This window comes from Charadrius vociferus, unplaced genomic scaffold (genome assembly GCF_000708025.1).
Source record: "Charadrius vociferus isolate BGI_N301 unplaced genomic scaffold, ASM70802v2 scaffold84, whole genome shotgun sequence".
In the NCBI taxonomy this organism is placed as follows: Eukaryota; Metazoa; Chordata; class Aves; order Charadriiformes; family Charadriidae; genus Charadrius; species Charadrius vociferus.
In genome coordinates this window covers 11,388-23,940 of record NW_009647941.1, presented here as the reverse complement: position 1 = coordinate 23,940, position 12,553 = coordinate 11,388, and the positions used below count along the sequence as shown (strand labels likewise).

Genomic DNA, 12,553 nt, shown 5'->3' with positions numbered 1-12,553 from the left:
TCAAAATCGTGTAACTGAGAAATTCTAAACCCACACCCATGAATTGTCAAGTAGTTTTACATAGGCTAAGAAGCCTGATATGACTATGAAGTGTTTCTTTTTTTTAAGCCTCAAAGACCAAAACTGAAGTGCATTAATACATTATTTTAAACAAACTGGGTTAATAAAATTTTCTACCACAACAGGTATCAATTATCAAAGAACATAACCCAACAATTTCAGTTTCTGCTGTAGAATGAGTACTTTTCTGAAACATCTGTATGCATCTAGTCAGTCTACATCGAGTAATTGAACAATTTTTTTCTTCTCACTTAAGAAATAGGGAAAGTCTGAATTTTTATCTGAATTTCCTGACCTTCAACAAGAGGGGGGAGTTAAGAGCAAGCGGGTCAGTAAATGTGACTTCTTAACATCCACTAAAGCAGCAGCTCAACTAAAGAGTTTATCCAATTTGGAAACAAAATTTCCATAGCATATTAGGAATCTCTGGTTGCCTTCCAAGCAAAATACAGAAAGAGATCATCATGAGACAATGGTATTTGAAAATACACAATACTCATGAGGTGACAAGATGTACTGCTAAATGCTTTTTATCTGCGTCTTAGAGCACTAGGCAGTGTTCTGTACCTTCATTTATTTGGGAAATATATGAAATCACAGAGGTAACATACTCAAAACTACCTTTGGAAGCCTGTTTTCTAGTTAATACTTTTTTTTTGCCATGTTTAATTCATAGCTGTGCTAAAGTTAATGAACACAAAATTGGCATGTTATCCTGAAGTAAAGCAATAAGGCGGCTTTATGCACAGCAAGTATGGAGGCTTCTATTTGCTAATAATCATATAAGAGCAATACTTTTAAGACTTAGTGTTTGCTAATAGGAGATCTAAAATAGTTTAGTATAAATCAATACCATCCTGTCAATATCCCCTTTATTAACAAAAGCAAGTGCCAAATCATTAAAGGGTCCAAAAATATCTTAAAAAATATTACCAATTGTTTACCTTTGTCTAGACTTTGCAAGACTAATCATTTTCAGATAAACCCAACAATGTGCAAAAGTTCCTAACATCATACATTAGGAATAACAAGTGCTACTCAAACCAAGAGGTTCTGCTGAGATCAAACACAAAACCATAAAATAGCAAAGTCAAGTCTCATATCTTGAGCAGTCGCAGTGAAGATCCTGAACTATCTTACAGTTTCCTGCATGAAGCAGTCTCTTCCCCTCTACGAGTTGAGATGGCTAAGCTTTGCCTTCTGCCTTAGTGATAATAGGTAAAAATATACTGACATTAGAAAACTTGGTTCCATTGCTGCTTACAGTATCTTCAGATGTACCGTTTCATATAGTTTTGCTTAAACAGTGCGATACTTTCCCTTTTCTCAGCCTTCTTTGGCCATATGTACCATTCTGCTAATCACACTGTGCTCAGAAAGTGCTTCCTGTGAAAACGGTTTCAAATAAATGAGTTGAGTTAACCTTGCAAAAATCTAGCTTCCCACAACATGAAGTTTGTCCACTCTGCATTATGCAGTTCCATATTTACAAGACACTTAAACTTTACATTTGTCTTTTACCTTACAAAAAGTGCAACTCTCTCACCCCATGTTATGGGGCGACAACATTCTTAAATTCTACAGAACAGCAGCCTATGATAAGTAAATAAGGTGCTTAGATTATGCCCAGGATCTAACTGGTTAAGGACCACCAAGTACCACCACTTCGTAAAGGCAGACTCCATTCCTATGCTACTGTCACAGCGGTGCCACAGCTAGGTTTGCAAGCTCAATAAGAGCCAATGCACCATGCATGCGTTCACGCTGTTCCTGGAGGCGGCGGCAAGCAGTTGAATGAGCGCTATTTTTCTCTTCACCATCCTCTTCATCAGACTGAAGATATCCCATTGGGTCCTTCTGTTCCTGATCCGTTTTCTGGATTGTTTTACTTTTCAAAGTGGGAGCACGATGTTCTCTAGTCTCCCAGTATCTACATCAGAGGTGAAGAATGCTTTTAAATTATGTACAGTTTATGTAAGAACTACCATTACAGAATCACAGAATGGTCAGGGTTGGAAGGGACCTCTGGAGATCATCTAGTCCAACCCCCCTGACAGAGCAGGGTCACCTACAGCAGGTTGCACAGGACGGCATCCAGGCGGGTTTTGAATGTCTCCAGAGTGGGAGACTCCACAACCTCTCTGGGCAGCCTGTTCCAGTGCTCTGCCACCCTCAAAGGAAAGAAGTCCCTCCTCATGTTAAGATGGAACGTCCTACGTTCAAGTTTGTGCCCGTTACCTCTTGTCCTATCACTGGGCACCACTGAAAAAAGACTGCTCCCATCCCCCTAGCACCCTCCCTTTAAGTATTTGTAAGCACTAATAAGATCCCCCCTCAGGCTTCTTTTCTCTAGACTCAAAAGAAGCAAGTCTACAGAGAGGTGAGAATCGCCTGACAATCACAGGCCTTGATTCTCATGGGGGACTTCAACTACACTGATATCTGCTGGGAAGGCCACACAGCCGGGCATGTACAGTCCAGGAGGTTCCTCCAGTGCATTGATGACAACTTTTTGACTCAGGTGGTGGAGGAACCTACAAGGAGAGGTGCTTTACTGGACCTGATACTCACAAACAAAGAGGGACTGGTGGAGGATGTAAAGGTTGGGGGCAGACTGGGCTGCAGCGATCATGAGAAGATAGAGTTCAGGATTAAGTGTAGAATAGACAAAATGACAAGTAGAGTTGAAACCCTAAACTTCAGGAGGGCTAAATTTGATCGTTTCAAAGAATTGCTTGGGCAAATCCCATGGGAAAGGGCTCTAGAGGGTAAGGGGGCTCTAGAGAGCTGGCTGCTATTTAAGCGTCACCTCCTCCAAGCTCAGGATCAGTGCATCCCAAAGAGAAAGAAATCAGGCAAGGGGAGAAGGAGACCTGCTTGGCTGAGCAGGGACCTTCTGAAAAGGCTCAGGTGGAAGAAGGGAGTTTACAATAGGTGGAAGAAGGGGCTGACTGCTTGGGAGGAATACAAGAATGCTGTCAGGGTATGCAGGGAGGAAACAAGGAAAGCCAAGGCAGCCTTGGAATTGAACCTGGCGAGGGATGTCAAGGCCAACAGGAAGGGTTTCTTTAAGTATATAGGAGACAAAAGGAAAACTAGGGAAAATGTGGGCCCGTTGTTGAATGAGACAGGTGCTGTGGTGACGGATGATGCAGAGAAGGCGGAGTTGCTAAATGCCTTCTTTGCTTCTGTCTTCACTGTTCGGGCCAGTCCTTGTGAGACCCCGACTTTGCAGGTAACAGAGAAAGTCTGGGGGAAACAAGACTATCCCTTGGTTGACAAGGAGCACGTTAAAGATCAGTTAGATAAATTGGATATACATAAATCCATGGGGCCTGATGGGATGCACCCTCGGGTGCTGAGGGAGCTGGGGGAAGTCATTGCTGGGCCTCTCTCCATTATCTTTGAAAGGTCCTGGAGGACAGGTGAGGTGCCTGAGGACTGGAGGATAGCCAATGTCACTCCAGTCTTCAAAAAGGGCAGGAAGGATGACCCGGGAAACTACAGGCCGGTCAGCCTCACCTCCATCCCTGGGAAGATGATGGAGCAGCTTGTTCTGGGAGTTCCCTGCTCAGCCATGCAGGTCTCCTGCTTCCCTTGCCTGATTTCTTGCTCTTCGGGATGCACCGATCCTGAGCTTGGAGGAAGCGATGCTTAAATATCAACCAGTTCTCTTGAGCCCCTCTACCCTCTAGAGCCCACACCCACGGGATTTCTCCAAGCAGTTTCTTGAAGAGATCAAATTTGCCCTTCTGAAGTCTAAGGTTTCAATCCTACTTGTCGTTTTGTGCATACTGCACTTAATCCTGAACTCTGTCTTCTCATGACTACTGCAGCCAAGTCTGCCCCCAACCTTAACATCCTCCACCAGTCCCTCTTTGTTTGTCAGTAGTAGGTCCAGTAGTACACCTCTCCTTGTGGGCTCCTCTACCACCGGAGTCAAAAAGTTATCATCAATGCACTGGAGGAACCTCCTGGACTGAACTGGACTGTTCAAAGCTAGCATAAACCTTCCAAGTATTGTCTTGCGCATGACTAATCACTGCATTTGTTTTTTCTCTTTCAATCCTTTTATGGCACTATTTAAGCTGTCAGAAGCCTCCTTTATTCAGCATTTCAAGTGCAGAAGTGCCCAAGGGATAGATGATTTTTCACAGATATCTTTTTGTTACATGGTATTTCCACCAGTCAGCTCTCCCTGTGCATACACGATTGTTGTTCCTCCATAGATGCAAATTCAGCAGTATGACCGTAGCACTAACTAAGATGGTATTAGCAGGTGTTGTTCAAGCAAAGAGAAGCATTTAAGTAGAGAAGGAAAAACAGATGAGAAAGCCTCATGAGGAACTTTGTCTTAACCAGGGGTCTGCAACAAAAGGCAAGGCTGGGTTGAATCATACTAAAGGAACAGCTGGGTTTTGTTTATTGTTTTTCTCTTTTTTTTTGTTGTCCCTAAGAAAAAAACACTTTCTTAGGCCACTCTGTGTTATGTTTAGAGAGAGATCACACCATAAGGAAACTTACTTCGCTAGCCACTCAGCTGCAGCTTTATTGTCAGCCGTCTGTTCTTTACTCAGTTTGACTGTGAGTTCTTCCCTCTTCAGCCGGGCATATGGGTGTTTGGGGCAATGACGGTTTGCATGTGTGAATCTGCTTAAACAGCCTTAAAAAACCAAAATAACATTCGAGAACATATTAAGGAAATCAGTCAACTGACATGTTAGCATAACATCTGTGGGATGAAGATGCTCCTTACTCCACAAAAACCTGGATTCAGTTGAAAACAGCACACTAGTTGCAAGGCCCATAACACACCCATTAATTTTATGCACTGGTATCAACTGATACAATTACTGATAACCTGGCTTATATAATCAAGCATGCAATCCTTATATCTAAGTTTGCATGATTATGCACAGCTTCTGTGCGGCTTCTCCCTTCCCTAGAAGCTCCTCTAAAATTAAGATCCAAAGTTTTTATAGATCGCTGCCACATGAGCGTCCATACATTCCCAGTACTAGAATGACATTAATTCTGAAGGCCACGAGTTATTCTCTGAGGGCTCACCATTCTCTGAGCAGACAAAAGGCTTTTCCCCTGTGTGAAGACGCTGGTGAGTTTTGAGTTGTCCACTCTGAACAAAGGCTTTCCCACAGTCTGGGTAGTCACATAAATAAGGTCTTTCACCTTTAAAAACAAAACAACAACAACAACAACAAACCCTAACAAACAAAAAAATGCTACAAAAAAAGCAACCCCCCCCCAACCAAACCCAAAACCACAACCACACACACAGACTTATGAAAGCTGAATATAGAAGTCATACTATCCAGTGGTGGTCCTTGGCTTGAGACTTACACAAACAAGCTCTCCTTTTATGCACTCATACTCACATCTACTCAGAAAGCCTTAGTGTACTGGACAGCAGAGATATACTTTTACCCCAAACGGATGTTTAAAGTACGTATTAAATGCTACTGGATAATACATTTTTCCCCAGAAAAAAAAACAAAATTCTTTTTTTCCTTTATCATATTCCTAATCTTGCACATTATTTAAGTAATCTATACTCAAGTCAGCTTCTGGTATGTTCAAGTACAAGATAATTCTAGAAAGCATAAAAAGAATGGGCTGACAGCAGTTCAGAGAAATCATGGGCCTCGCTTTTTCCCCCCTCCATGATAAGATTGGACGTTCCTCCCTGTCACTGTCCAGATTTTTGGACTGCAGTAGGAATTTGAGTGAGGCAGACAGGGCACTACAGCAACTGCAAATAAGATGACTCCTTATCAAGAAGTCATCCTTAGTTCTGTTCATTTTGGTGTGTAAGACAGTGGCAAGCAATATTATGCTTTTCTCCTTTGAAAACTTCTGCTTCAGCATGCAAGCAGATGTGTGAACTTAGTAGTGGCCAGGTTTCCAGAAAGGCTACAGTTTTGTAGTTCTGCAGTGTTAGCAGCATCTCATCATCTTTAGTTCCAGAGAAGAGAAGAATTTGACAATGTTTTCCCTTTGAGCACTGCATCCTGCCTTTCAGAGAGTATCATGAAAGACTGAGGGCTTAGAGTTTTTTGTTTGTTTGTTTAAGAACTTTTTTTTGGACATAAAACTTTCCTAAAGCACTGAGATAAGTCCTAGAACTGATACTTGTAGTTAGGTAGAATGAAACATACACAGTATATTGTATAGATAGCATCCTACAGTATAGGTAGAACAAAGTAAAGGCAAACAATTTAATTCCAGTTGCAACCAGATACATTTTATCATTAATATAAACTGAGCCAGGGTAAAATAACTGAGGTTAATGATATAGGGATGTATAAAGTTTAAGAAGTATCTTATTAGAGAACTTTACTAGACTATTTGAAAAAAGTTGTGATGAATAAATGGAGGTCAGAAGAGAAACTCATTCTAGACTCAAGCCAAGAGAATTTAGGCCAACCATCAAGAACGACTTCCCCGTGTAAGCTGCAACAAGGGGAATGGAGATAGTAGGTATTTCTCCTCTGTCTCTCAAGATAGTATGATTGGGTGGCAAGTTTGCAAAGGTGTGCCATACCACCACTCCTCAGAAAGGACAATTAAAAGAAAGTAACACTGACTTACTAAGTCAGAAGAATAACATCAAGGTGAGTTCTGCTCAATTAAGTAGCCCGTGTTTAATACACAAGTTCAATACGTAATTCAAGTAAGTGAAATGAAAGCATCTTGTGACCAAAAGGCATGAAGAATCTGGTGTTTGGTATTAGTATCCACAGACTTGTCTTGTTTGAGTCAGAAAAAGAGACAACAGCAGCCAAGGCTTTATGTGTCTTCAATAGTTCAGACTTTATTGCAACTGGGAACTGGGGTTGTTTAGCCTGGAGAAAAGGAGGCTCAGGGGAGACCTTATTGCTCTCTACAACTACCTGAAAGGAGGTTGTAGCGAGGGGTGGGTCGGTCTCTTCTCCAGAGTAACAAGTGATAGGACAAGAGGAAATGGCTTCAAGTTACACCAGAGGAGGTTTAGATTGGATATTAGGAAAAATTTCTTCACTGAAAGGGTTGTCAAGCATTGGAACAGGCAGCCCAGGGAAGTGGTGGAGTCGCCATCCCTGGAGGTATTTAAAAGACATGTAGACATGGCGCTTAGGGACGTGGTTTAGTGGTGGACTTGGTAGTGTTAGTTTAACAGTTGGACTCAGTGATGTTAAAGGTCTTTTCCAACCTAAATGATTCTATGATTCAATTACTGTGAAAAATCTACACAAAAGAAGGAAACAGAAGTCAGAGAAGAAGTAGTCAGAAGGAAAAATACTACCAAGTACAGAACACCAAGCTCAGGAAAAATATTTTCTCTTATTAAGAAAGACAACAGCAGATAAAATATTTACACTATATGTCTTTACTATTTGAGCCCAAATTACTGCTGTGGTTACCCTGTGACAAAAACAGTTACAGAAAGACTTTCCTTTGATTACACTAACAAGCCCTGGGAGAAAAGTATGATTAATTTAACAATTACAGTAAGATATTAACAGGTTAAGGGGTTTCTTTTTTGCCTTCCCAACTGCTTCATAAGTGTTTGTCAGCTACTCACATCTTCCTTTTAATCTCTTCACTTACCGGTATGAGTTCGTTTGTGTGCCTGTAGTGATTTCTCTCGTGGAAAGACCCTGTTGCAGATATTGCAACGTATTCTGCTAGAAGAATGCTCTCCTTCATTTATTAGATCACGAACTGTGTCTGCTCTTGGTCGGCCACGTCTTATCCTGTCCTGCATTAAAATGATTAAGAAACTGAAGTGCCATACTTTTCCATGTAAGCAGTTTAGCAAAGAATATCCCCCCTCCCCTGAACAAAGAAACCCACAACACAACCCACAAGCAACCACACACAGAGTATGCTTACATAAGCTCAAAAAAAAATGAAGGATCTGATTTAATAATACATAGGAAACCAGGGTGTGTGTGCATGGGGTGTGTGGTGTATACATGGGTGCTGTGTGGGGTGCATTTGTGGGGTACATGTGGTGGGTTGTGGGTAGGTGTGGGGGGTGTCAGGACTAGGCAGGGGGGGGAGATGTGTGCATATGGGGGCTTTGGGGGCATCTGTTTTGGTTTTTTTTTCCATGCCAGGGCCTTGAGTTGTCTGGATTTTTTTCATTCCATGGTTTTGGGTTATCAGGGTTTTTTTTCATTCCATGGCTTTGGGTTGCTAGGGATTTTTTTGGCTACAAGTTTTTGGGTTTCCAGGGTTTTGGGTTGTTTTTGGGTTTTTTTTAGTTTGGTTCCTGCTTTTTGGGTCATCTGAGGTTTCTTTTCATTCTGGGGTCCTGGGTTGTTGGGGGTTTTATTCGTTCTGGGATCTTGGATTGTTTGTGGTGTTTCATTCCAGTGTTTTGGGTTGCTTGGGCTTTTTTTTATATTTTTTTTTTAGTTCTGGGGTTTTTGGTTGTTTGGGGTGTTCGACTGTGGGGTTTTGGGTTGTTTGGGTATTTTTTGATTCTGGTGGTTTAGTTTTGGGGTTCTAGTGTCTGAGTTGTTTTTTTTGGCGGGGGGGGGCTGGGGGTCTTATTTGGGTCTGGGTTTTTTGGGGGGAGATTTCTGCTTCTTGTATTTTGGGGCTTTTGGATTCTTGGGCTTTGGGATTTTGCAGTTCTGGGGTCTTGAGGCTGTTTCCTTCCAGGCTTCTGGGTGTCTGGGTTATTTTTTTGGTTCCAGGCTTTCAGGTCGTACAGGGCTTTTTTTTTTGTTCCAGCCTTTTGTGTGATTGGGGTTGGGGGTTTTATTGGTTCCTGGCTTTTGAGGCATCTGGCAGTTCTGGGCTTTTGTGTCATCTGTGTTTTTTGTTTAGTTCTGGGCTTTTGGGGCATCTGTGTTTTTTTTCATTCCAGGCTTTCGGTGCATCTGGGGTTTTGGGGTTTTTTTTCATTCTGGAGCTTTGATTTTGTGGCAGGTTAACCTTGGCTGGCCGCCTTTTTTTTAGGTGCCCACCAAGCCACTCTTTTACTCCCCCTCCTCAGCAAGACAGGGGGAGAAAATAAGATGAAAAGCTCGTGGGTTGAGATAAGGACAGGGAGATTGCTCTTTTCTCCTCACATTGTTCCCCTGCTCCAGCGTGGGGTCCCTCCCACAGGATACAGTCCTTCACAAATGGCTCCTGTCAGCACCTGTCCCTACAGACAGTTCAAACTGCAGGAAGCTGACACTAGCAGCAGCAGCAGTTGCCGCATGCTGAGAGGAGGCTTCTGAGGTCCCTGGGGGTGTCTGAGAGGGTTTCTGGGCCCCTGACACCCTTAGGCTGTGTGTGTGGGATGGACTGGCCAGCTGGCAGTAAGTCTCGGGCAAGAGTTGGGTGGTGCCAGTGGTCCCCGCAGCCAGTTCAAGCCACACAAAGCTGCATGTAACTGGTCCCTAGGGAGCACCAACAACCAGGGCGTGCAAACAGGGAGCAACGTCTGTTGGAAGCTGCATCAGCAGTTTTTGCATGAAGGGCTGTGCACTCTGCCAGTTATTGGGCTGCTGCCTGCTCTGCTCATCCTCAGGCTTCTGCTGACAGTCCCCCCTGTGACCCCACCCCAAGCTGGTGGCTGTGCAAGCCTACCCAGCAGCTTGAGGTCTCCAGGGAATTAAAAGGGCTTATTAGGCAGTGCTTTGAGGTTGTCAAAAGCATGGTGGTAGAGACCAGGCAAGGCCTGCGCTCTGCAGCATACAGGATTATCATGGGACGAGCGGAGGAAGCTGCTGTCCAGGTGGAGGGCTGCAAAGACTGCACCCCATACTCCTGAGTGGAGGAGGGTGCAAGCTCCACCTGTGCAAGGTGTGCTCTGGTGGAGTCACTCAGGCAGCAGGTGGAGGAGCTGCAGGAGGAAAACAGCAGGTTATGCTGTATTAGGGAAGGGGAACAAGAAACAGAGTACATTCAAGACTTTGCAAGAAGAAATATTCGGGCCTTGTGGCACTGACCTCCAAGGACTACCAGACAAAGAGTGTCAACAGGAAACAGACAGCACCTTGGAGAAGAAGGCGCCATGGTCTCTGGTGACTCGTGGCAACAGGATATCACTTCACTCCCCTTCCTCGTATGTATCAACCAGCAACAGATACAAACTCTTGGCAGTGGGTGAAGCCAATGAGCAAGACTCACAGGGAGAAACCACACCAGTTGCACACACTAAAAGCCACAAAAGGAAGCGTCGAGTGCTAGTAGTGGGCGACTCTCTCCTGAGAGGCACTGAGGCACCCATCTGTCGGCCTGATATACAGTCAAGGGAAGTTTGCTGCTTGCCAAGAGTCAAGATCTGGGATGTCACAGAGAGACTGCCACAACTGATTAAAAGCGCAGACTACTGTCCCCTACTTCTTTTCCACGTGAGCACCAATGACACAGTAAAGCATAGTCTGGGCAAGATCAAGCAGGACTTCAGAGCCCTGGGGGCACAAGTGAAGGGGACAGGGGTCCAAGTGATCTTCTCCTCTGTCTTGTGAGTCAGGGATAGGGGTGCGGGCAGAAGTTGACGCATCATGCAGATCAACATCTGTCTTGGTGGCTGGTGTCGTTGCCCCAGGACTTTGCTTTCTACGATCATGGGGCTTGCTTCAACAAATACAGCCTATTGGGGAGAGATAGGATCCACCTATCTAGAAGAGGCAGGGGAATCTTTGCTAGCAGATTGGCTGTATTAGTGAATTGTGCTTTAAACTAATGAACTTGGGGGGTGGAATCCACAGCTGTGACACATGTATATCCATAAGCAACAGGGTGGATGAGCGCACCTACCAGAGTAATGAGGAATGCTCCCCAACCCTCTCCAAAGGCAAGTCCAACCACCATGCACTTGCACGTATACCAATGGAAGTAGTCTGGGCAACAAACAGGAGGAACTGGAGATCTGCATCCAGTCTGAGAGTTATGATGTCATAGGAATCACAGAAACTTGGTGGGAAAACTCTGTATTGGGTTTGTGTGGCAAGGTTTTGGTAGCAGGGGGGCTACAGGGGTGGCTTCTGTGAGAAGCTGCTTGAAGCTTCCCCTTCGGCATTCTTCTCACTACGTCATCACTGCCTACCTGAAAAACTTTATCTTGATATTGGTCAAGATAAAGACAGTTTAATTAATGAAGGAAAGCTGTGTGCAAAAGCAAAGCAAAGTAAGAAATGTATTCACTACTTCCCATTGGCAGGCAGATGTTCAGGCATTTCCAGGAAAGCAGGGCCTCAGCAAGCAAAATGGTTACTTGGAAAGACAAATGCCATAACTATGAAGGACCCTGCATCCTCCTCCTTTCCCCAAGCTTTTATTGCTTAGCACAACATCATATGGTATGAAATATCCCTTTGGTTGTTTGGGGTCAGTTGTCTTGGCTACTTCCCCTCCCAACTTCTTACACACCTCCAGCCTACTTGCTGAGTAGGAAAAAGAAAGCCTTGACACTGTGCAAGCACTGCACCAAGGGAAGCAAAGCTTTTGATACTCTCTTTCACAGTATCCTTCTGGACAAAAAGTCCATAATAGGTTGGGTGAGCAATTGGTTGATGGGTCAGGATCAAAGAGTTCTAGTAAAGGGGGTTACATCTTTATCTTGATCCAGGAGCTTTTCCATCTTGTTTTGTCTCCCTTTCCTGTTGAGGAGGCTGAATGAGAGAGCAGCTGTCAGTGGTGGCGAGCACGTTGTTTAGGGTATAAATTCTGCAAAGTTCTTATGCATATGCAGAAACTTTAACACCTGTTTAGGGCCAAAGAAGCTAGATGAACCACTTGGGAGTTTAAAATATGCATCAAAGTACTCTATCAATCAATGAGAGTGGAATTTCTAGAATGATACTCTATCACTGGGACTTTTTCACATCATAGAAACAGATACTGGATGTTCACATTCCAGATGATTTTTTTTTGTAATCTGTTTTACACCATTTCTGATTCTTCAGTGACACCCTTTCAATCTTGGTCATATTTACTTTCAGTCTTACAGGATAGAATCATAGAACAGTTTAGGTTGGAAGGGACCTTGAAGATCATAGAGTTCCAACCCCCCTGCCTTAGGCAGGGACACCTCCCACTAGACCAGGTTGCCCAAGGCCCCATCCAGCCTGGCCTTAAACACCTCCAGGGATGGGGCCTCAACAACTTCTCTGGGAAACCTGTTCCAGTGCCTTGCCACCCTCAAAGTGAAAAATTTCTTCCTAATATTTAATCTAAACCTGCCTTCTTCCAGCTTAAATCCATTCCCCCTTGTCCTGTCACGACATGCCCTAGTAAAAAGTCCTTCCCCAGCTCTCCTGTAGGCCCCCTTTAGGTACTGGAAGGCCACAATAAGATCTCCCTGGAGCCTTCTCTTCTCCAGGCTGAACAGCCCCCAAATCTCTCAGATCATCCTCGTGGCCCTCCTCTGGACGTGCTCCAGCAGGTCCATGTCCTTCTTATGTTGGGGGTCCCAGAGCTGGACACAGTACTGCAGGTGGGGTCTCACGAGAGCAGAGTAGAGGGGCAGAATCACTTCCCTTGACCTGCT

The 12,553-nt window shown here is 44.1% G+C and overlaps 1 protein-coding gene across 1 annotated transcript in view; it reads right to left on the bottom strand.

The window, feature by feature from the left end:
• Window positions 1-1,758: 1,758 nt before the first annotated feature.
• Window positions 1,759-12,553, bottom strand: part of LOC104284840 (zinc finger protein 367-like) — a 19,346-nt gene continuing 8,551 nt past the window's right edge. Inside the window, exons 3-6 of the mRNA XM_009883213.1 lie at window positions 7,666-7,816; window positions 5,128-5,247; window positions 4,585-4,723; window positions 1,759-1,990 (exon numbers count right to left, since the gene is read on the bottom strand). Of these exons, the coding sequence (XP_009881515.1) occupies window positions 1,759-1,990; window positions 4,585-4,723; window positions 5,128-5,247; window positions 7,666-7,816 (642 nt within the window). The remainder of the gene's footprint in view (window positions 1,991-4,584; window positions 4,724-5,127; window positions 5,248-7,665; window positions 7,817-12,553) is intronic.